This window comes from Gopherus flavomarginatus, chromosome 1 (genome assembly GCF_025201925.1).
Source record: "Gopherus flavomarginatus isolate rGopFla2 chromosome 1, rGopFla2.mat.asm, whole genome shotgun sequence".
NCBI lineage: Eukaryota > Metazoa > Chordata > Testudines > Testudinidae > Gopherus > Gopherus flavomarginatus.
Genome location: NC_066617.1, coordinates 330,269,916 through 330,294,570, shown reverse-complemented (window position 1 = coordinate 330,294,570; position 24,655 = coordinate 330,269,916). Strand labels below are relative to the sequence as shown.

At 42.6% G+C, this 24,655-nt stretch overlaps 1 protein-coding gene across 10 annotated transcripts in view; it reads right to left on the bottom strand.

The window, feature by feature from the left end:
- The window catches only part of SACS (sacsin molecular chaperone), a 138,046-nt gene that overhangs the window by 23,959 nt on the left and 89,432 nt on the right, over positions 1 to 24,655 (bottom strand). For 9 of the 10 annotated variants that reach the window (XM_050937076.1, XM_050937073.1, XM_050937078.1 and 6 more), the window contains 3 exons: positions 22,681 to 24,163; positions 18,411 to 18,502; positions 8,138 to 8,164 (listed from right to left, as the gene is read on the bottom strand). In XM_050937076.1, the coding sequence (XP_050793033.1) occupies positions 8,138 to 8,164; positions 18,411 to 18,502; positions 22,681 to 24,163 (1,602 nt within the window). The remainder of the gene's footprint in view (positions 1 to 8,137; positions 8,165 to 18,410; positions 18,503 to 22,680; positions 24,164 to 24,655) is intronic. The other variant, XM_050937082.1, reaches the window with a different exon arrangement.

Sequence of the window (24,655 nt, the reverse complement as noted above, 5' to 3'; positions counted from 1 at the left end):
CATGCTGGATTCAGGAGCCAGCAGTGCTCCACCACAGTTCACCAGGTCATCATGAAGCACAGTTGGCTCTGGGCTGGGTGCAGTGCCAACGACCTGATCAAAGTAATCATAAAATAGGCATGTTGTTTGCTAGTTGCCCGAGATGTGACTGTTATCCTGGGTTTTCCTGTATTCACTCTTTAGCCTCTTAATTCGCACCCTGCATTTATTGCCTGTTTGGAAAATCCGCTGAGCTGCCAGCTTTTTAGCTATCTGCTGGTATGCCTGGTTATTCTTTATGCTTTTGCTGAAGTCCACAGTTTTACTGGCCTTACACCACAATACCATCCACCACAAAATCTGGCTGTGCTCACATGACCAGGAAGCAGCTCACTTTGCAAAAGGCTTCATCAGATCAGAGTCCGTTGAAAACCCTTGCAGGCTCTGGAGTTCAGAAGACAATGTGTTAACGCTGACCTGAGCTGCTGCTTTTTGCAAAGGGAGGTGTGACTTCCATTTGAAACAGATTGCATTGCAGATTGTTGGCATAGACAGGACTATGGAAGTTATCCCAAGGAACAGTGGGATACATCCAGTGAAAAGTTTTCACCCACAAGTGATATGGTCTTTTATCATTTTCTTGTGTGAGTTCATTTGAGAACATAGTGATTGTTTGGTTTCACCCACATATTGCTATTGGGGCATTAAGTACACTGGATGAGGTACAATACTGCAGATAGAAAGTACAACATTTTCAAGCACCATGATTTTCAAGTTGATGGTGCGTCTAATATGTTCAGTAAAAAAAAAAAGATTTTCTTTTCAACATCAAGCACAAACAATCTTTTTACATTTTCCTATGTAACATTTACTATGGCTAATGCAATAACTATCCTTCTCTCTCAGTGCTTAGGATATCTTTGAGGTATTTCTAAGGTGCTCATAATTTGTATATAAAGTTGAACTACTTCAATTCTGACAAAACTGTTTCTGTGCTCTGGTCTTCACTATAAGTTTAGGCTGAATTTAGCAGTGTTAGGCCGATTTAACCCTGTACCCGTCCACATGATCAAGCCTGTTTTGTCAACCTAATTGGCTCTTAACATCGATTTCTGTACTCCTCTCCAGCGAGGGGTTTAGTGTTAAAATCGACCTCGCTGGGTAGAATTTGGGGTAATGTGGACGCAATTCGACTGTATTGGCCTCTGGGAGCTATCCCAGAGTGCTCCATTGTGACCGTTCTGGACAGCACTCTCAACTCAGATGCACTAGCCAGGTAGACAAGAAAAGCCCCAGGAACTTTTGAATTTCATTATCTGTTTGACCAGCGTGGTGAGCTGATCAACACAGGTGACCATGCAGAGCTCATCAGCATAGGTGACCAAGGACTCCCAGAAGCGAAAAGAGCTCCAGCATGGACCAAACAGGAGGTACTGGATCTGATTGCTGTATGGGGAGAAGAATCTGTGCAGCCAGAACTCTGTTCCAAAAGACGAAATGCCAACGTATTTGCCAAAATCTCCAAGAGCATGATGGACAGAGGCTACAACAGGGACACACAGCAGTGCTGCATGGAAGTTAAGGAGCTGAGGCAAGCCTACCAAAAACCAAAAGGATGCAAACATTCACTCTGGGTCAGAGCCCTATACATGCCGCTTCTATGATGAGCCGCATGCAATTCTAGGGCGGGGGGCCCTACCACTACCCCAACACTGTCTGTGGACACCTGCAAGGGGGGAGTCTCACGCAACAGGGATGAGGATTTTGTGGATGAGGAAGATGAGGAGGAGGAGGTTGAGGATATTGCACAGCAGGGGAGTGGAGAATCCCTTCTCCCTGGCAGCCAGGCATTGTTCATCACCCTAAAGCCAGTAACCTCCCAAACCTCTGAAGGTGGACTCCTGGACCATGAAGCCGGAGAAGGCACCTCTGGTGAGTGTACCTTTGTAAATATAATACAGGGTTTAAAAGCAAGCGTGTTTAATGATTAATTTGCCCTGAAGACTTGGGATGCATTCACATCTAGTATAGTTACTGGAAAAGTCTGTTAACGTGTCTGGGGATGGAGTGGAAATCCTCCAGGGACATCTCCATGAAGCTCTCCTGGAGGTACTCTAAAATCCTTTGCAGAAGGTTTCTGAGAAGGGCAGCCTTATTCCACCCTCCATGATAGGACACTTTACCACGCCAAGCCAGTAGCAGGTAGTCTGGAATCATTGCAGAACAAAACAATGCAGTGAATGGGCCCAGGCTTTGGTGGCATTCAAGCAACATCTGTTCTTTATCATTCTGTGTTAGCCTCAGGAGAGTGATATCATTCATGGTCACTTGGTTGAAATATGGGAAATTTGTTTAAGGGAGCATTCAGAGGTGCTGGTTCCTGCTGGGCTGTTTCCCTTTGGCTGAAAAGAAATCATCCTCGCTGTTAGCCATGCGGTGGGGGGAGGCCTGTTCATGCTGAGTTGTTCATATTTGGCTGACAGGGATCTTCCCTGATACTAGCCACGCGGTGGATGGGAGGGTGCGTGAAGCGATCATCCCAGAGAATTGGGGAGGGGGTTGGATTGTGCTGCACATTCACCCTAAAACTGCAGCCCCCTTTTAAATGGCCAACCCAATGGACTTTGCTTGGTATGGGAAAGGAGGGTGCTGCTGTTTGAAACCGTTCCCACATGTTATGAAGGTTGAAGAAGCCGAAACCTTTTGCCTTACCATGGCTGCCTGCAAGCCGAATTCTGTTGCACAGCCAAGAATGTGCAATTTCTCACACCAAACCGGCAGGCATTCAATATAAGAAGCAAAATGCGACCTTGTACCAAAAACACATGCTATGTAATGTGGTTCGCTTGAAAGTTTTCCCTTTGTTCTCTAAAATGTATCTTTTAAAATACTACTCTCCCCTTTTTTCCGCCCGCGGTTGAAAATGTTTCTGTGCTCCCTCTATCATCTCCGTCCCAGAGACTAGTGCAGACTAGAAGGCAAAAAAAACACACTTGCAACGAGATGTTCTCAGAGCTCATGCAGTCCTCCTGCACTGAAAGAGCTCAGCAGAATGCGTGGAGGCAAAAAATGGCCGAGTTCATAGAATCATAGAATATTAGGGTTGGAAGGGACCTCAGGAGGTCATCTAGCTCAAAGCAGGACCAATTCCCAACTAAATCATCCCAGCCAGGGCTTTGTCAAGCCTGACCTTAAAAACCTTTAAGGAAGGACATTCCATCACCTTCCTCGGTAACCCATTCCAGTGCTTCATCACTCTCCGAGTGGAAGTTTTTCCTAATCTCCAACCTATACCTCCCCCACTACAACTTGAGACCATTACTCCTTGTTCTGTCACCAGGTGCCACTGAGAACAGTCTAGATCCATGCTCTTTGGAACTCCCTTTCAGGTAGCTGAAAGAAGCTACCAAATCCCCCCTCATTTTCCTCTTCTGCAGACTAAACAATCCCAGTTCCCTCAGCTTCTCCTCATAAGTCATGTGCTCCAGTCCCCTAATCATTTTTGTTGCCCTCCACTGGACTTTTTCCAATTTTTCCACATCCTTCTTGTAGTGTGGGGCCCAAAACTGGACACAGTACTCCAGATGAGGCCTCACCAATATCAAATAGAGGGGAATGATCACATCCCTCAATCTGCTGGCAATGCCCCTACTTATACAGCCCAAAATGCTGTTAGCTTCTTGGCAACAAGGGTACACTGTTGACTCATATCCAGCTTCTCGTCCACTGTAACCTCTAGGTCCTTTTCTGCAAAACTGCTTCCTAGCCATTCGGTCCCTAGTCTGTAACACTGAATGGGATTCTTCCATCCTAAGTGCAGGACTCTGCACTTGTCCTTGTTGAACCAACCTCATCAGATTTCTTTTGGCCCAGTCCTCTAATTTGTCTAGGTCCCTCTGTATCCTATCCCTACCCTCCAGCGTATCTACCACTCCTCCAAGTTTAGGGTCATCTGCAAACTTGCTAAGAGTGCAGTCCATGCCATCCTCCAGATCATTAATAAAGATATTGAACAAAACCAGCCCCAGGACCGACCCTTGGGGTACTCCGCTTGAAACTGGCTGCCAGCTAGACATGGAGCCATTGATCACTACCCATTGTGCCTGACGATCTAGCCAGCTTTCTATCCACCTTACAGTCCATTCATCCAGCCCATACTACTTTAACTTGCTGGCAAGAATACTGTGAGAAACCGTACCAAAAGCTTTGCTAAAGTCAAGGAATAACACATCCACTGCTTTCCTCTCATCCACAGACCCAGTTATCTCCTCATAGAAGGCAATTAGGTTAGTCAGGCATGACTTGCCCTTGGTGAATCCATGCTGACTGTTCCTGATCACTTTCCTCTCCTCTAAGTGCTTCAGAATTGATTCCTTGAGGACCTGCTCCATGATTTTTCCAGAGACTGAGTCCAGGAAAGCATTAAATGAATGCAGTGAGCGGAGGAGGAACATGCTGAGAGGAGGCAGGATGCAATGCTGAGGCTAATGAGGGAGCAAACTAACAAGCTCAGGCATCTGGTGGAGCTGCAGGAAAGGCAGCAGGAGCACAGGCCGCTGCTGCAGCCCCTGTATAACCACCTGTCCTCCTCCCCAAGTTCCATATCCTCCTCACCCAGACGCCCAAGAACGCGGGGGGGAGGGAGGCTATGGGCATCCAGCCACTCCACCCAGAGGATTGCCCAAGCAAAAGAAGGCTGGCATTCAATAAGTTTTGAACTGTAGTGTGGCCTTCTCCTTCCCTCCTCCCCTCATCCACCACCTCACCTGGTGCTTCCCCACCCCTCCCTGGTTACCTTGCTAGTTTTGCCCCTATTTGTGTGATGAATTAATAAAGAATGCATAATTTTGAAACAATAATGACTTTATTTCCTCTGAAAGCAGTGATCGAAGGGGGGAGGTCGGTTTGCTTACAGGGAAGTAGAGTCAACCAACGGGGCAGCTTTTCATGAAGGAGAAACAAACAGAACTGTCACACCGTAGTCTGGCCAGTCATGAAACTGGTTTTCAAAGCTTCTCTGATGTGCAGGGCGCCAAGCTGTGCTCTTCTAATCGCCCTGGTGTCTGGCTGCGCACAATCGGCTGCCAGGCGATTTGCCTCAACCTCCCACCCCGCCATAAACGTCTCTTCCTTACTCTCTCAGATATTGTGGCGCACACAGCAAGCAATAACAATGGGAATATCGGTTTCACTGAGTTCCAACCGAGTCAGTAAACTGTGCAAGCGAGCTTTTAAACATCCAAATGCACATTTTACACCATTCTGCACTTACTTGGCCTATAGTTGAACTGCTCCTTACTACTGTCCACGGTGCCTGTGTATGGCTTCATGACCCATGGCATTAAGGGGTAGGCTTGGTCCCCAAGGATAACTATAGGCATTTCAACATCCTTAACGGTAATTTTCTGGTCTGGGAAGTAACTTCCTTTCTGAAGCTGTTCAAACAGACCAGAGTTCCTGAAGATGCGAGCGTCATGCACCTTTCCCGGCCATCCCACGTTGATGTCGGTGAAATGTCCCTTGTGATCCACCAGTGCTTGCAGCACCATTGAAAAGTATCCCTTGCACTTTACGTACTGGCAAGATGGTCCGGTCCCAAGATCGGCATATGTGTTCTGTCTATCACCCCATCACAGTTAGGGAATCCCATTGCAGCAAAGCCATCCACTATGACCTGCACATTTCCCAGAGTCACTACCCTTGATAGGAGCAGCTCAGTGATTGCATTGGCTACTTGGATCACAGCAGCCCCCACAGTAGATTTAGCCACTCCAAACTGATTCCCGACTGACCGGTAGCTGTATGGCATTGCAAGCTTCCAGAGGGCTATCGCCACTCGCTTCTCAACTGTGAGGGTTGCTCTCATCTTGGCATTCTTGTGCTTCAGGGCAACATTCCATTAAAGTGCCCTTACGCATATGAAAGTTTCACAGCCACTGGGAATCATCCCAGACCTGCAACGCTATGCATTCCCACCTGTCTGTGCTTGTTTCCCGGGCCTAGAACCAGTGTTCCATGGCAGGAACCTTTCCCTTTAGCACTATGATGTCCAAATTGCCAAGGCCTGTGCTTTGAGAGAAGTCTGTGTCCATGTCCTCATCACTATCATGATCGCACTGTTGTCGCCTCCTTGCCTGCTTTTGCAGGTTCTGCACATACTGCAGGATAATGTGCGAGGTGTTTACAATGCTCACAACAGCAGCAGTGTTGGGCACCATGCTTGCCATGATATGGCGTTTGCAGGAGAGAAGGAAGCGGTGGATGACGACGGATGCCACGAGAATAGATATTTATACAGATTGATGAGAGGACCTGCAAGGTGGATTCATGGCACCAGGAGAACAGAGTTGCAGCGGAAGCGGTGGAGGACTACTGTTAGCACTGCGCACATTTCCCAAGTAAGAACACATGTACCCAGGAGCCTATGACAAACAACGTGGAGAAATTCACTATCGAGACAAGAGCAAGAGAGCAGAGTTGCAGCGGAAGCGGTGGAGGACGACGGATAGCACCACGCACATTTCCCAAGGAAGAACACATGTTCCTGGGAGCACATGACAGACAACGTGGAGAAATTCGCTATTGAGACAAGAGCAGCAGAGCAGAGTTGCAGTGGAAGCAGTGTATGACGACAGTTAGCAGTCCTGTTGCACCGTCTGCTGACAGCAGCACCCAGGACACAACAGTGGTGTTGGAAAGCTGAGCTGAGTGGGTTGCACGCTTGCCATGGTATGGCGTCTGCCGTTGCTTTCATGGAGGGAGGAGTGACTGACGACATGAACCCCAAACCACCCGTGCCAATGTTTTTGCCCCATCAGGCATTGGGAGCTCAACCAGAATTCCAATGGGCAGCGGAGACTGTAGGAACTGTGGGATAGCTACCCACAGTGCAACGATCTGAAATTCGATGCTAGCCACAGTACTGTGGATGCACTCCGCCAACTTAATGCGCTCAGTGGGGACACATGCAATTGACTGTATAAAAACATTTCCTAAAAATCAACTTCTACAAATTTGACCTAATTTCACAGTGTAAACATGTAGATATGTGTTACTAATTACAACATGAAGAATACATACAATCATACATAATAGTATATGGGCTAGCAGAATCCCTTCGTCTATCTTTGAAATGCCCATAGGTACAGGTAAATTAAGTCTGTTGCTATATAATTGTCTTTGCTGATAAGCATGAAGCTGTTACAACAGTTATGTAGAACTGAATATTGATGAGAATATAAATTGTACATACATGTATGATAATATGAGTCTTTAAATTCTGTGTGCCATTGCAAGACTGCCTACTTTTCAGCCATCTCCCATAATCTCAGAGGAGAATATGACTCCGCAGAGGAGCTATCAACGTGATCAGCAAAAGTTTAAAATCTCACTTCCTTCCACCTCCTTTCAAAGTCTCAACATGGAGGGTGAGAGGGAAAGAGATACTACCACCACCAACTACTTGTCTCATAGTTTGGAAGTGGCTAACAAAAACATTTTTGGAAGCAGTAAGTTTTCCCTCCTTCAGGCTGTCAAAAGCTACTCCCCCCACCCCCGTTGGTGCTTCAGTATTGAGAGAGGCAGCAGCACTAGCAGAAGGGACAGAAATTTAAGGCAGATGGGCAGGGAGGGGGAAATTCTCCTAAAATTGAAACTAAAATCCTATTATTTAAGTGCAAGCTCTTAAATATTTGTTAAACATAAAAAGTTAATATAAAAAACAAACGTTCATGCTGTTGATTAATGATTAAAGTATGCCAGCTGATAGCTACTTCCAATTAATTCTTTAATTGCATGCAGCTCCTAGAATGTACAGTCCTCACACCTTAAACATGTAGCTCAGATATTGACATTTCAAATTATTTTGCCAATTTTATAAAATAAAAGTTTGACACCATTCAGAAATTCTGAAAATCCTCACAGGATGCACTGGTTTATTTAAACAATTTGGCATCAATTAATGAATATAAATTCATTAAAATATTATGTCTTCTATACGATGAGTCCCAACACTACCATCTTCTGAATTATTAGGCTTAACTATGTAAGTTATGCAGTTTCTGTTTATATGGAAGCTGAGGCAGAGAGAACATTTAATCATCAAAGCCACACAAATGCCACACTTCAATCCAACAAAATATTCAATCAGTAATCCTACCTGAAAATCCCCAGAGAAGCTGCTGGGCTAGAATATAATCAAATCCATTTTTCAGAAAACATTCAAAATGCTTGTGATTTACACATGATCATGCTAAATATAAAAGTAACAATCAGCCTCTTACAATAAAAGAATATGCTTTATAGAGTGAAAATGGATTTGGATCTTTTTGTGCAACACCAGTGGTGGAACCCACCCCCATCTTTAGAAAGAAGATGTAAGAATATGTTTCTTGTATGTTTGCATAGTCACGTGGGGGGAAATTTTTGGCACTTGGGATTTTAGAACCAGCCAAACGAGAAATGAACAGGGCTTAAAGTATCATGTGTACATTATGACCTTGTAAATGCCTTAGAAAGAAAAGTAATTTACAGCAAGAGAGTCATGAAGAGCAACATGGGCCACTCTGGAGTTCAGAAGAATGATCTAACGGATTTAAGGTTCTACAGAAGAAGTCTACCCATCATATTCATGTACAAGAATGTTCACGTGTTTTCTCTGAAGCAATACAAGTAGGATGAAACACTAGAAAGGAGAAATGCCAAATATCTGGTGGCCTGGTGAATATAAGAATCAAAGGTGTAAAAGATGATGGCATATGTACTTCTATAAATGCATCACAGAAAGAGTCAAAAACGACAATGATGCAAATAATTTCCATATTGCAAAAAACTGTAAATTCAATAATCAGGACAAAACATCTGGAGATATATAGATTTGATAGCATTACAAAATTAGGTGAACTATTATACAAAGTGTCCTCATGCAGCCCATGGATTTTTGTCTCTGCACCTGTAAATCTGTGATTATACTTGTAGCAATAAGCATATGTTAAAATATTGCCACTGATCCTCATTCAGATGTTTACTCATCTAAAATGTATCATCTCCTTTTCAGTCCTAGCAAATTTGCTTTAAAAAAAACAACACTAAAATGTGCATCTGCCAGTAATGGGACTGTATTGAGGGATGAGGGTTCTTCAGCCTGAAATTTGGAGATCAAGGGAAAATTAAATGAAATACTAAATTTGGAGTGTTGTGGTTGGATCGTGGGGTAGAGGAGAGGGGGAGGGCCCTCTGGGTGCTATTCCCGCTTTTCTCACCAGCCTTGTGGAAAGTCTTGGGGAACAGAATGAAGGCTGTTTCCCTTTGACTATCACTTCAGCTCTTCATTCTTAACTCCCGTGGAGGTAACCATGATTGTGGGGGTCCTACCCTGGGTCCTTCCCCCAGACTTCCTGGGAGGCTTGGAACTGGGGGCCTCCTGTGGCCACCTCCCCTCTTCTCTACTTCAAAATTTTTTAACCGTCTGATGTAACTGTGGATGTTCTCATCCATACAAAATATTTAATTCTTCTCAAATCTCACCAATTATTATTTATATTAGTGTAGCACCTTAGAATACCAATCAAGACGGTACAAATATTTATTTCAAAATAGTCATTGCTCCAAAGAATTTATAATCAGGGTTACAATAGAACACAACTAATAGCTGAAACAGGATTTGTTGGTAAAGTTAGAGGATGAGGCAAAAGTAAAACAAGCATGTCTTAGCAGAATAAGTAGTAGTCATATCTGCCTACCTCCCACCAAACTCTTGGTTTTAATGAAATCTAGTAGCAACAGATTCCATGAGCTAAACGTGTTATATAAAGAAATATTTCCTTATATCAATCTTACATTTCCAGGCTTTCATTATCATTGGCTGTCCTTTGGCTCTTGTATTATGAAAAAGAGTAAATAAGAGCACTTGATTTACCTTCTCTGTAATATACACATTACTTTGTATAACTATCTTATTAATAATTCTCTCATACTTATTTCCTCTGTGAACTAAACAGTCCCAACCTTTCCAGTCTCTCCTCGTATGGAAATTTTGCCAAGCTGTTAATCATTTTGTCACCTGTCTGTAAATCTCATCTATTTCTGCTATATTTGAAAATATTAACAGAGACGTGATCTTTAAACCCATGCAAGTGGTGCAGGTCACCCAAGGATAGACTCCTGAAGGACTTCAACTCAGGGGGAGACAGGAGAAGGAAGAGCTACCAAAGGAAATGGTGAAAAGTCGACCAAAGAGATTAGAGAAAAAACAAGAGAATCCAGAGTCAAGGAAGCTAAAAGAATAGAGGATGTCAAGGAGAAGAGACAGACGAAGAATATCAAAGACAGCAAACTGCTGTGATCATTACTAGAATACTAGGTCCAATTCTGGTGTCCAAACCTTAAAAAAAAAGTTGATTCATTGGAAAGGATTCAGAAAAGTAGAGCCAGGTGAAATTTTTTCACAAATAGCTTATTCACTGAAAAATACAGTTTGAGTTGACCTGAAACAATTAATGAATTTTACATGAATTCTCTGAACAGTCATCCAGAAAAAATAATTCAGCTTCCCTTATAATCTTTAGCCCAACAGCTACAGCACTCATCCAGGACCTGGGAGACCTAGGTTCTGTCCCCCTCTCTTCCTGATGTGAACAAGGGATTTGAACTTGCTTCTCCCACTTCCCACCACTAGACTTTGGTATATAGATTACAGAAATGTAGGGCCAGACAGGATCTCAATAGGTCATCTAGTCTAGCCCCCCGTTTGCTGAGGCAGGACCTGCTGGGCAGGTCTCTCTCAGTCTCTCCTGTTGAAGGTGTTCCACCATGTATAATAATTAAATACTCATCCAGAAAGAGAATTAGAATTGTTGGACACTTAGTTATCTGGGATGTGTGAAGCCTAGATTCCAGTCTTCCTGCTCCAGTGACTGATTATTTACACACAGTGGAACAGCTTCAACAGAAGAGAGAGAGACCCACCCTAGAATCTCTCATAGTCTAGTGGTTAGGGTATTTTCCTGAAAGGAAGGAGACTCAAGTTCAAATCCCTTCTCCACATCAATTAGAGAGGGAATTAAAATCCAGGTCTTCCATATCCTGGGTGAATGAACAAACCACTGGCCTATAGTTCTTAAGGGAGTGGAACACTGGGTGAGTGGAAAAGAACTGTAAGAGAGGTTGTTTTGACCTTGTGTTAGATAAGAATGGAACACAGACTATAGCAAGAACTGCTGAAAAAAGTAAGATATCAGGAAGGAATATGTATAAACAAAATGCAGTTGGTGATCATTACTGTATGTAACAAAAGGTATAAATGCTTGCCCGAACTGTTTATCTTTTGGGAGACCTGCCATTGTGCACTCTCCTCCTTGCAATATTGCTTGAGAATAAACTGCCTCTGACATGCTGCAACCAACCTCAGAGCGAGGACTCGTTTTTCTCCCACAAAGAGAAGGTTAAGAGCTGACTTGATCAACCTATAAGTTCCTACCTAGGGAGAAGATTTCTGATGGTATAGGGCTCTTTAATTTAGCAGATAAAGGCATAACAAGATCCAATAGCTGGAACCTGAAGCCACATGAAATCAGACTAGAAATAAGGCACAAAATTTTAACAGTAAGGTTAATTAACCACTGGAACAATTTATCTAGGGACCTGGTTGATTCTCTGTCTCTTTATATCAAAAGATACACTGTAGCTTAACCATAACTTATGAACTCGACACAGGAATCACTTGGTGAAAATTACTGGCCTCTGTTATGCAGGATATCAGAATAGCTAATCATAATGGTCTTTTCTGGACTTAAAAATCTATTAATCTAATATCTCACAGAATGTGAGGCCTGGCATGTCCACTATAACCAAAAGGCGGTACTGTTATTGATTGTTTACATATGCACTTGCACACACATTCAAACACATTAATTAGAGTGGGGAAAAAACAGTTACCTACCTTTCATAACTGTTGTTCTTTGAGATATGTTGCTAATGTCCTTTCCAAGTAGGTGTGTGTGTGCCATGTTCATGATTATTGGAAGGTTTTTTCCTTAGCGGTATCCATTGGGTTGGCTGTGGCGCCCCCTGGAGTAGCACCTTTATGGTGATGTATATAGTCCCTGCTGACCCGCCACCGCTTCAGTTCCTTCTTGTCAGGTACTCTGACAGAGGGGAGGTGGGTGGGTCTTGGAATGGACATGAACAACTCATCTCGAAGAACAACAGTTACAAAAGGTAGGTAACCGTTTTTCTTCTTTGAGTGACTGTTCATGTCAATTCCTAGTAGGTGACTCCCAAGCAGTCCCCCGGAGTAGGGGTTGGAGTTCACCAAGTTGCAGACTGTAGCACAGCTCCACCAAATGTGGCATCGTCTCTAGCCTGTTGTGTGATGACATAGTGCAAGGTAAATGTGTGGATGGACAACCACATCGCAGACCTGAAGATGTCCTGAAAGGGACCTGCGACAGGAAGGCTGCAGATGAAGCATGCATTTTTGTGGAGTGCTCTGTCAATGCTGGGGCCAGAATCTTTGCTAGGTCATAGCATGTTCTGATAAATGTCATGATCCAAGAAGAGACTCTCTGGGACCAAACAGCGAGACCCTTGATTCTTTCAGCAATAGAGATGAAGAGCTGTGTTAACTTCCTGAACGGCTTTGTTCGCTTGATGTAAAAGGCTAATGCTCTTCTGACATCCAGGGAATGGAGCATGTGTTCCCTGTCATTGGTGTGTGGCTTAGAGTTGAATACTGGCAGAAAGATATCCTGATTCGTGTGAAATTGCAAAACTACCTTCAGGAGGAAAGCTGGGTGCAGCTGCAATTGTACCTTGTCCTTATAAAACACAGTATAAGGGGGCTCGGACATCAGAGCCTTGATCTCAGACCCCGCCCCTGCCCCGGCTGATGTTATAGCCAATAGGTTCTGATGTTATAGTCACTTTCCAAGAAAGGTAGAGCACCGAGCACGTTGCAAGGGGCTCAAAGGGAGGGCCCATGAGCCTTGAGGGCACCAGGTTAAGATCCCATGGAGGGACTGGCTGCTTTACTTGGGGAACAATGTGTCCAACCCCTTGTGGAAACGGCAACCATAGGGTTAGCAAACACTGAGTGGCCTGTTGAGCCGGGCTGCAAAGCCGACATTACCGCCAGGTGCACCTTTATTGATGAGACTGCCAGCCTCGTTTGTTTCAAATGAAGTAAGTAGTCCAGGATACAGGGAATTGAGGATGCAATGGAGGAGTACCTTTCTGGAGGGACGAAATAGAAAATCTCTTCCATTTTTCCAGATAATTGGTGCAAGTGGAAGGTTTGCTTCAAGTCAAGGGTGGTGTACCAGTCCTCCGGATCCAGAGAGGGACTAATGGAGGCCAAGGAGACCACGTGAAACTTCAACTTCTTCATGAATCTGTTGAGGTTTTGCAGGTCTAAAATAGGCCGGAGTCCACCTTTGGCCTTGGGGATTAGGAAGTAATGGGAATAGAATCCCCTGCCCCTGAACTCCATAGGTATCTCTTCCAGCATTCTGAGTTGTAGGAGCGTTTGCATCTCCTGCTCTAGAAGCTGCTCATGAGAAGGGTCCCTGAAGGGGGACAGGAAAGGTGGGTGGGAGGGTACAAAATTGGAGAGATATCCCAATTCTACCATGCTCAAGACCCATCAGTCTGAGGATATTTGAGGCAAAGCACAGTAGAAATGGGACAGATGGTTCACAAAAGGAGGGTAAGGATCCGGGATATGGACTGGTGCATTGCCCCCAGGTGCACCTTCAAAAGTTTTTCTTGGGAGCCGGTGACTGTCTCACTGAGCCTTGGCCCTGAGTGGAGGAGAATTGTGGAGGCCTTCTTCCTCTATTACTTCTACCTCATCTCCTGTTGTAGTCTTGCCTCGGCTGAGAGAGGTAGAAGTGAGGCGGGGGCTGAGGCTTAAAATGTTTCCTTTGCAGGGCTGGCATATGAAGCCTCAAGGACTTTAAGGTCACTCTAGAGTACGTAAGACTATGGAGCCTAGAGTCTGCCTGTTCTGTGAAGAGACCCGAGCCATCAAATGGCAAGTCCTGTATAGTCTGTTGGACCTCCGGAGGGAGACCCGAGACTTGCAGCCGTGAGTTGTGCTGTAGGACAATGGCCATGGACATTGTGTGGTGACCAAGTCCGCCGACTCTAATGCAGCCTGCAAGAAAGTCCTTGCAATGGTCTTTCCTGCTCTGGGTTAGCCCCAAAGTCAGACCAGGAGTCAGATGGGAGTAGCTCCTTAAACTTGGACAGGGAGTTCCAACAGTTAAAATTACAGCGGCTAAGGACTGCCTGCTGATTGGCAATTTGAAGCTGGGACCCCCTGGTGGAATAGATCTTACAGCCAAAGAGCTCCAGCTTCTTTGCCTCTTTAGACTTTGGTGTGGAACCCTGGTGACCCTGCCTTTCCTTGGCATTGGCCATATCCACAACCAGCGTGCCTGACTGAGGGTGGTTAAAAAGGTACTCGTACCCCTTGGAGAGTATGAAGTAGTTCCTTTCCACTCCTTTAGCCGTAGGGGGAAGGGAAGTAGGAGTTTGCCTGAGAGTCTTGGCAGTATTGTGGATGGTCTTGATCAATGGCAAGGCCACCCTGGAAGGACCTTCTGGCATCAGAATGTCCACCACAGGGTCCATTTCTTCTGACACCTCCTCTGCTTGCAAGCCCAGATTTGGTCTACTCTTCTGAGCAGCTCCTGACGGGCTCTATTGCTCAAAGCCGGTAAACAGGCAGAGCCTGCTACTGACTTGTCTGGGGAGGAGGATGAAGAAGCCATTATGACCTGACCCTCCAACTCATGGAGGTCATCTAGTGCTGGTACTTCCTGTAGAGTGGCAGATGTGGTGCCGGATGCAAACTCAGTGCCAGGGTCAATGCCAGCCTCAACACTGGCGTCAGTGCCGACTTCAGTGCTGGCCTGGGTGCTGGGCTCCAAGCCCCTTGGAGGTTCCCTCATCATGGAGGCAGATGGAGACCCCCGTCTGTCTGAGGCAACCAAAAGGAATCTAAAGTTTGGCCCCTGGGCTTGATGATACGTCCGTGGGGTCCAGGACGGCCACTGAGCAGGCGCCTGCCAATGCGGTGGTCATGGCATCATCAGGAGTTGTCATGTCTCATTTTTCCTGGAGCAACGAGACTGGTCCAGCTACATCTGGACACGTATGATTCCAGCTCCGACTCTGAGGACGAGTCTGATCTCAGACTCCACAGCTGCACTGTGTGGGACAGTGCCGGCAATTGGTGCCGAGTGCGACTGGTGCCGCAACATGGCCAGTTTGCCCTTGGAAAGTCCAGTCCCCCTGTGCAGTGCTGGTGCTGGGTTGCTATCTCTATGAGGTCCTTGGCGGCCTTGACATGTCAGAAGTGGACAGCTTGTCCAACTCCACCATTTGGCTCTCCTGTCCTGGGGAGTCCAATAGAACCAAACTCAACAGTTCCACCTGGGCAGCCGGACTGGACAGTACCAGCTGTTCCTGAGCAGGAGTTGAGTGTCCCAACATGGGACGCACTCCACGGGCACCGCTGCGCTCCACTGCTCGGACTGTCGGCAAGTGCCCCCTTTCGGCTCTTCTCTGCTTCTTATGTGGCACCGGCAAGTGAGATCGGTGCTAAGAGGTCACCAAACTTGTCTTCTGTGCCAGAGAGTGGTGGTACGTGTGTCTCTGGACCCTGAGTCCTTTGCCGGTGCCACAGCTTCCCTCACTGGGGCTGGTGCACTGAAGTGCTGGGCTTGGACCCCAACACAGTCTGAGCCGGGCTGGGGACCGAAAGCCAACTCCATAAGGAGAAGCTTAGGTCTTAAGTCTCTCTTCTTCTTAATCCTTGGCGGAAGTTCCTGCAGGTCTTGCACTTGTCGGTCTGGTGGGCTTCCCACAAGCACTTTAAGAAAAAGTAGTGAGGATGTCCCCTGGGCATAAGCTTCTTGCAGGACCCACAAGGTTTGAAGCCTTGAGACCAAGGTGTGCCCCTGGTCCCTGGAGGGGAGTGGGAAAAAATGGGAGGGAGATAATCCCCAACAGAAACTTAGTCTATGAACTAACTAATTAGAACACTAGAAAACCTATACTACATAGAACTAAACACAATACAAGAATAAACGTTCGCTAAGAGAAGCGCTTGCCCAAAACAAGAGAACAAAGTAGCTCCAACGACCATCACTGGCGGTAAGGAGGAACTGAAGACGCAGTAGTTTGGCAGGGACCTATACACAACGCCATAAGAACGCCACTCCAGGGGGCTCCACAACCAACCTGATGAGTACCTCTAGGGGAAAAATCTTCCAATGACTGTGCACGCAGCATGCACACACCTACTTGGAACTGACATGAGCAATCACTCGAAAAAGAATATGACAGTCAATGGCTATAATGTCCTTGGGGGGTATTTAAAATGATTATAGACACTTCAGGATGTGTGTGTGCTTTACTGAGTAACCATGTGCTACCTGACTGTAAATCTTCATCCTTCTTCTCTTCTCCTTCCTTTTTGCCAGTTTTTGAGTATCACCTGTGTTATTTTGCATTCAGATTGCAAATTGTATCTATTTTTGTATGAGAAGCTTAGCAGATTTTGCATGCCCAGTTTAGCCTTAAAAATAATGTTCTTTTTAGGGCTGTCGATTAATCACACTTAACTCACGCGAATAACTAAAAAAAAGTAATTGTGATTTTAAAATTTAATCGCAATTGCAGTTTTAATTGCACTGTTAAATAATAGAATACCAATTGACATTTATTAAATATTTTGCATGTTTTTCTAAGTTTTCATATATATTGTATTCTGTGTTGTAACTGAAATAAGTGTATATTATTTTTGCTTACAAATATTTGCACTGTTAACAATGATAAACAAAATAAATAGTATTTTTCAGTTCACCTCTTACAAGTATTGTAATGCAATCTCTTTGTCATGAAAGTGAAACTTACAAATGTAGATTTTTTTTTTTACATGACGGCACTCAAAACCAAAACAATGTAAAACTTCAGGGCCTATAAATCTACCCATTCCTACTTCCTGTTCAGCCAATTGCTAAGACAATAAGTTTGTTTTCATTTAAAGGAGATAGTGCTGCCCTCTTCTTATTTACAATGTCACCAGAAAGTGAGAACAGGTATTTGCATGGCACTTGTGTAGCTGGCATTGCAAGGTATTTACGTGCCAGATATGCTAAACATTTGTACGCCCCTTCATGCGTCAGCCACCATTCCAGAGGATATGCTTCCATGCTGATGATGCTTATTACAAAAATGAATGTTAATTATATTTCTGACTGAACTCCTTGGGGCAGAATTGTATGTCCTGTGCTCTGTTTTACCTGCATTCTGCTATATATTTCCTGTTACAACAGTCTCGGATGATGACCCAGCACATGTTGTTCATTGTAAGAACACTTTCACTGCAGATTTCACAAAACGCAAAGAAGGTACCAATGTGAGATTGTTAAAGATAGTTACAGCACTCCACCCAAGGTTTAAAAATCTGAAGTGCCTTCCAAAATCTGAGAGGGACGAGTTGTGAAGCTTGTTTTCAGAAGTCTTAAAAGAACGACACTCTAAAGCAGACACTACAGAACTCGAACCACCAAAAAAAGAAAATTAACCTTCTGCTGGTGGCATCTGACTCAAATAATGAAAATGAACATGCCTCAGTCTGCACTGCTTTGGATTGTTATCGAGCAGAACCTGTCATCAGCACAGAGGCATGTCTTCTGGAATGGTGGCTGAAGCATTAAGGGACATGTGAATTTTTAGCACATCTAGTATGTAAATATCCTGCGACGCCGGCTACAAAAGTGCCACGAGAACGCCTGTTTTCAATTTCAGGTGATACTGTAAACCAGAAGGGGGAAGCATTATCTCCTGCAAATGTAAACAAACTTGTTTGTCTGAGTGATTGGCTGAACAAGAAGTAGAACTGAGTGGACTTGCAGGCTCTAAAATTTTACATTGTTTTATTTTTTAATGCACTTTTTTTTGTACATAATTCTACACTTGTAAGTTCAACTTTCATGATAAAGAGATTGCATTACAGTACTTGTATTAGGTGAATTGAAAAAATACTATTTCTTTTTTTTTTACACTGCAAATACCTGTAATCAAAAATAAATATAAAGTGAGCACTGTATATTTTGTATTCTGTGTTGTAATTGAAATCAATATATTTGAAAATGTAGAAAACATCCAAAATATTTAAATCAATGGTATTCTATTATTGTTTAACAGTGTGATTAATCGCAATTCAATTTTTTAATCGCTTAACAGATCTATTTCTTTTAATTGTGGGTTTTAATCAGCCTCCTTGAACTATCCTAATTCCTAATTAGATTAACAAAACAATGGCTCTTATGCAAAGCAAACCACACAATTTCTTCTTAATCTTATTATTATCAATCTGTTTTCTTTGTAAGGATGAGAACACAAAAAAATCTGAATATTACCTCGGCTTTTGGCAGCTTCCTTCAAAGCAGTTAGAACTTGAGGCTTCAGGTCATCAGAAAGTAATCTTTCTTCAAGGCCTGGGAAGAGGGACCTAGCATGCCATTGAAAACAAAGAAGTATTGATCTTAGTATCCTTATCCAAGTCATTTATGTTGTTGTTCTATAGTTTTAAATATTATATGTTATATATACACATACTATATATATATATATACACACACACGCTAATTATATATGTACTTGCCTATATATTTTGAAAAGTTTTCTTTTTGCAGTATTTTCTTAATAAAACCAAAATATGTATATAGCAACAGAGAATCCTAAGAAAATTAACCTCTAACTACTCTGTACTTTTGACAGGCGGTTTAAGAGCATTCTTGTTAAAGATACCAGGTTTACAACTTGAAGACATTAAGACTGATTTAAATGTAGTTATATTCTAGAAAGAGACTTTTAAAATAGCTTTCTAGGGTTCTATGTCTCTTAGTGAACTAATATCAGAGTATAAAGATGTAGGGTATGTAATTGCTAGCACTGAAAACATCATCTGGGACCTGAAAGTCAGGCTGTGCTCTTCCTGGCTCTGAAATCACCAGCAACAAATAATTGTAAACCACCAATAACCATGGTAAAGGTTGGATGAATAGATTTTATGCTTCAGACAGTCAATTTTCATGTCACAAGCCACAACACTTCAAGTTACCCTACATTACCTTACAGGCACTGCTGGGGAAGAACCAGAGGTCATGATACATTTAGGTACCAGTGATTTAGAGAAAGGTAAGAGAGAAGTTCTGGAGGCCAAATTTAGGCTGGTAAGTAAGAGATTAAAGTCCATGACCTCCATGGCAGCATTCTCTGAAAGGCTTCCAGTTCAACACAAGGGGCCAGTATGTGGGTGAAATAATAGTGAAGGGAAGAAGGATTTAGGTTTATTAGGAACTGGGGAACCTTTGGGGGGAAGCAGTGGCCTATACAGGAGGAATGGACACCACCTTAACCAAAATGGAACCAGACTATTGGCATGTACCATTTTAAAAGTTGTAGAGGAATTTTTAAATTAAGGGCTGGAGAAAAGACAACAGGTGTGGAGGAACACAAGGTTCAGGCATATACATCCCTCAGGCATCAATTTATTGAAGGGGGAACTCTGTATATTAGTAAAAAGGATAGGCAAGAAGTTGGTAAAGTGCAGACAGGAGGCAGTGAGGAATAGTAAAATGTAACAGAGTCCAATTTAAATATAACATGTGAAAGCAAGCAACTGAATATTGACAAAATTTACAAGTAGTTATATACAAATGCTAGAAGTCGAAATACTAAAATTGGTGAACAAAAGTGCCTAGCATTAAATTGAGGACACTGCTATAACAGTCATCACAGAAACTTCATAGATAATCAGTGGAACATGATAATACCAGGATATAAAATCTGTAGGAATGACAGAGTAGCCTGTGCTGTTGAGGGACTGGCATTATATTTTGGAGAAACTACAGAGTCAAATAAGGTAAAATCTTGAATGAAACAAATTGTATCATATAATCTCTATAAATAGAAATTCCATGCTTAAATAAAAGGAGTAAAGCAATAGGAACATACTACTGACCACCTGACCAGATGACAGTGATTGTAAAATGCAAAGGGAGGTCAGAGAGGCTACAAAAGCAGAAAGAGCAATAATCATGAGTGACTTCAGCTAGCCTCATACTGACTAGGTAAATGTCACTTCAAGGCATCATGCAGAGATAAAATTTCTAGATGCCATATACAAGTGCTTCTTCAAGCAGTTAGTTCTGGAACCCACAAAGAGAGAGCTAATTCTTGATTTAGTCCTTAGCAGGGCATAGGATCTGTCCAAGAGGTAACTATAGCTGAACTGCTTGATAATAGTGACCAGAATGTAATTAAATTTAATGTCTCTGTAGGGAAGACAATACAAAAAAAACCCACCAATATAACATTTAACTTTAAAAAGGGCAGCTACACAAAAATGAGAATGCTTGTTACACAAAAATGAGAATGCTTGTTAGACAAAAATTAAAAGGGTCTCTCACAAGGGTTAAGTAGCATGGGGACTATACAAAAACCACCATAACAGATGCTCAGATTAAATGCATATGCCAAATCAGAAAAGAAAAAAAGAGGACCAAGAGAATGCCACCATGGATAAATGGCCCATTCAAGGCAAAAAGGCATCCTTTAAAATTTGTCTACTAGTAAAGATAAAAAATAGAGCACAAACTCTGGCAAGTTAATTGTGTAAAAGTATAACAATGCAGTCCAAGAAAGAATTTGAAAAGCAACTTGCTAAAGATACAAAAAACAACAGTTTTTAAATACATCGGAAGCAGGAAGCATGCCAATCAGGCAGTGGCGCCACTAGATGACAACGGTATTAAAAGAGAACTCAAGGAAGATAAGGCTTCTGCAGAGAAGCTAATGAATTCTTTGCACCAGTCTCCACTGAAGAGGATGTGAGGGAGATACCCACATCAGAGCTAATTTGCGGGGGGCAACAAATCCAAAGTACTGTCCCACCCTAACACATCAATAGAAGAAGTTTTAGAACACACTGATAAATGTAACAGTAATAAGTCACCAGATGGTATTCACCAAAGGTTCTGAAGGAATATGAAATTGCAGAACTACTAACTATAGTATAAACAATGAGGAGTACTTGTGGCACCTTAGAGACTAACAAATTTATTTGGGCATAAGCTTATACCGTAGGAAGATTTTTTATATATATATATATACATACACACACACAGCACACGAAAAGATGGGAGTTGCCTTACCAAGTTGGGGGGGGGGGTCAGTGCTAACGAGGTCAATTCAATTAAGGTGGAAGTGGCCTATTCACAACAGTTGACAAGAAGGGTTGAATATCAAGAGAGGGAAAATTACTTTTGTAATGTTAATGTGGCCAGTGCAATCGAGGTGGATGTCAGCCATTCCAACCGTTGACAAGAAGGTGTGAATATCAGCAGAGGGAAAATTACTTTTTGTAATGATCTATCTACTCCCAGTCTTTATTCAGGTCTAATTTGATGGTGTCCAATTTGCAAACTAATTCCATTTCTGCAGTTTCTCGTTGAAGTCTGTTTCTGAAGTTTTTTTGTTGAAGAATTGCCACTTCTAAGTCTGTTATTGAGTGTCCAGGGATATTGAAGTGCTCTCCTACTGGTTTTTGAATGTTACAATTCTTGATGATTGATTTGTGTCCATTTATTCTTTTGCATACAGCAGAGAACATGAAAAGGTGGAAGAGGCCATACCAACTGAAAGAGGCCAATCAATTGAGATGAGCTATCATCAGCAGGAGGAAAAAAAAAAGTTTGAAATGATAATCAAGATGACCAATAGAAGGTGGTTGGGCCATTACACTAACTGAATCTATTTCCCCATGTTAAGTATCCTCACACCTTCTATGAGTCATCTTGATTATCACTTCAAAAGTTGTTTTTTTCTCCTGCTGATGGTAGCTCATCTCAATTGACTGGCCTCTTACAGTTAGTATGGCTACTTCCACCGTTTCATGTTCTCTGTATGTATAAATATCTTCTTGCTGTATGTTGCAGTCTATGCATCCGATGAAGCTGGCTGTAGCCCACGAAAGCTTATGCTCAAATAAATTTGTTAGTCTCTAAGGTGCCACAAGTACTCGTATTCTTTTTGTGTATTCAGAGAAGCAAGGCAGTATATTATGATCTGAAGTGCAGTACCATCACAGCTAGTCACTGCCTCCAGTATGTGGAGCCACTAAACAGACTGTGCAATACATTTTTTTTAAAAGCTTGTATTTTTTGTAAAACTAACCATTCCTGTATCTAATTTAAAACTATCTCACAGTAACAGCTAAGGGAGGTAGGAAAAGACTAGTGCCATCTAAAGCTTTCATTTTAATAAAGCCTTAGCCAGGCCACTAACAGATCCCTTGAACTGCTGTTCCTCTAGAATGCATATCCTCAGCCTTCTCTTATTTCTGTTTCCCAGAAGAAAGCTAGTTTGAGAAAAGCTACTTGGTGTATATTTTATAATGAGATTTGATAATTCGTTATAAATTCTGACAGTAACTAATCTTCAAATCTTTCAAATACAGAAGTATATAAAATTTAATCTTGAGTTCCTTTTATGCATAATTTTATTATGTTAAAAACTGTGGTACGGTTATTCTAAATGCACTACTCAAAAGCAGGTGACAGTTTGTAGTACTTAAAAATATTTAAACTGTGTTCCAAAAAAATATATGTAAAATGTTCAATATACCTTGGGTAATCTTCTGAGGTTATGTAAACTACATCTTGATCTGACACAGATGAGGAAAACGGAATAAAATTTCCGTTTTGTAATGGCAGAAGCTCCAATCCAATAAGTTCACTGTAGACTCCATCAGTAAGCACAAATTCCAAGAGATGAAGCTTTTCATTAGCAGGGCCAGTATGTCCAGATTTCCTCAACACCTGCCGCACTACAGCAGGAGTCACTTTTTTCACAGTTTTAGAGCTAGATACAGTAAGATGAACTGCACTAGCAATATTTGCTGGTACCGTAGCAATCTGGTTCCCTGAGCTCTGGAGGTAGTTGAGGACAGTTTGTGTGTATTCCAAGCTGTCATCCATGTCTGAGAAGCACACTTGCTCCACCTTTTTCCAGTCACTACTAGCAGAATAAATAACTGCATTCTGGAGCAACTCTTTAAACAGAGGTTCTATGATTGGTTTCCAGTGTACCCTGATTTTGTTCTTTTCAGGCCATAGTCTATAAATTCTTTCAGCTGTCAAAGGAAAATCTGAGTTTTTCTCAGTCTCCATTCGCTTGATAGCCTCCAAAATAAGAGTGGCATATGCTTTTGGGACAACATTCACTACAAGGAGGTCATTCCATAAAGCTGCTGGATCTCGCCACTGATCCAGCTCTCGCCATTTGATACTCCTCCTATTGTCAGTCAGACCAAAGAAACCACTAACATGAACTGGGAGACCAGTCTTGCTTTCCTCGCCAGGAGGTAAAGGAAGAAAACAAAATGCTCTTCCTGAAAACTCTGCTACAGCTCCTTTCTCTTCCCCATTACTTGATAAAGACATGGCTATTCCAATAGTAGGGACAAACTTCAAGTCATCAGCCAAACAATCTAGTTCACTGCATATTCCTCGACCTCCCACACTGTTACATACTAACCAAGATGTTTTTTGTGCATCCTTCACACTCTGATCTTCTAAGACTATATTTACGTGATATGTCACACATGTCACACTGTTGCTTGGAATCCCTTTACAATATTGACTTATTGCAGTTCCTAGAATCTTGATGGAATTGGGTCGTTCATGTTTCAAGGCCTTATTCTCACTAGCAGTTACTCTAAAAACCAGTCTCTCAATTCCATCAGCCTCCCTAACATGTAAGGAAACATCTTGCACACTTTTCAGGAACAGCAGCACTGTATCTGCATCTGCTCGAAAGGATTCAAACAGTTCCAGAACTTTTTGTTTGTTGTACAGATTGCTACTCAGTTGCGAAGGCTGTAGGCGAAGAGGGAAACGAAAAAATGTACCAGGAAAGTTTCCATTCTTGAAGGTTTCCTTAGTGCTACCAAATACACCAATGAATGGTGCAAACTGGTCTGTAAATTCAATAATTTCTTTGCTGTCATCTTTTAGATTCCAACACTGGCCTGATTCATGGGGTCCAAAAAGTGTTTGATGGGGATCCAACATTCCAATCTGGTCACCACTGAAGATACTAGGGACATCTGCACAAGTGAAATCCAACAAATATGAATAACCCCGAAATATTCTAAATTATCCATACCTTAAACAGTTTTAGCCATTACAATCAATTAAATTATCATTTTAAGATTATAAATTGCCCTTATTTATCAAAAAGCCAATCCTACTAATGGACGACTATTCAAACTCTAGTAAAGACAATACTATATAAAAATATCTTACAATGACAGGATCCGTTTATGGAAGGCATAACAGAGACAAATGACATAGGGCAAAACTTTATTTGATCAAAGATTTGAAAAGCTAGTCTCAGAAACGAAATACTATCTAGATATCAAACACCAGTTGTCTATACTTGCCTTTCTTTTGCCATTCCAGCTTCATATTATAATAATCCGGTATTATATTGATATGTAATCCTACAAAATGAATAACTGCTAATCTTTCCATGTGGCATAACCACAACAGAATACAAATAAATGTACTGAATTGCAACATTTTAGGGGTGCAAGTCA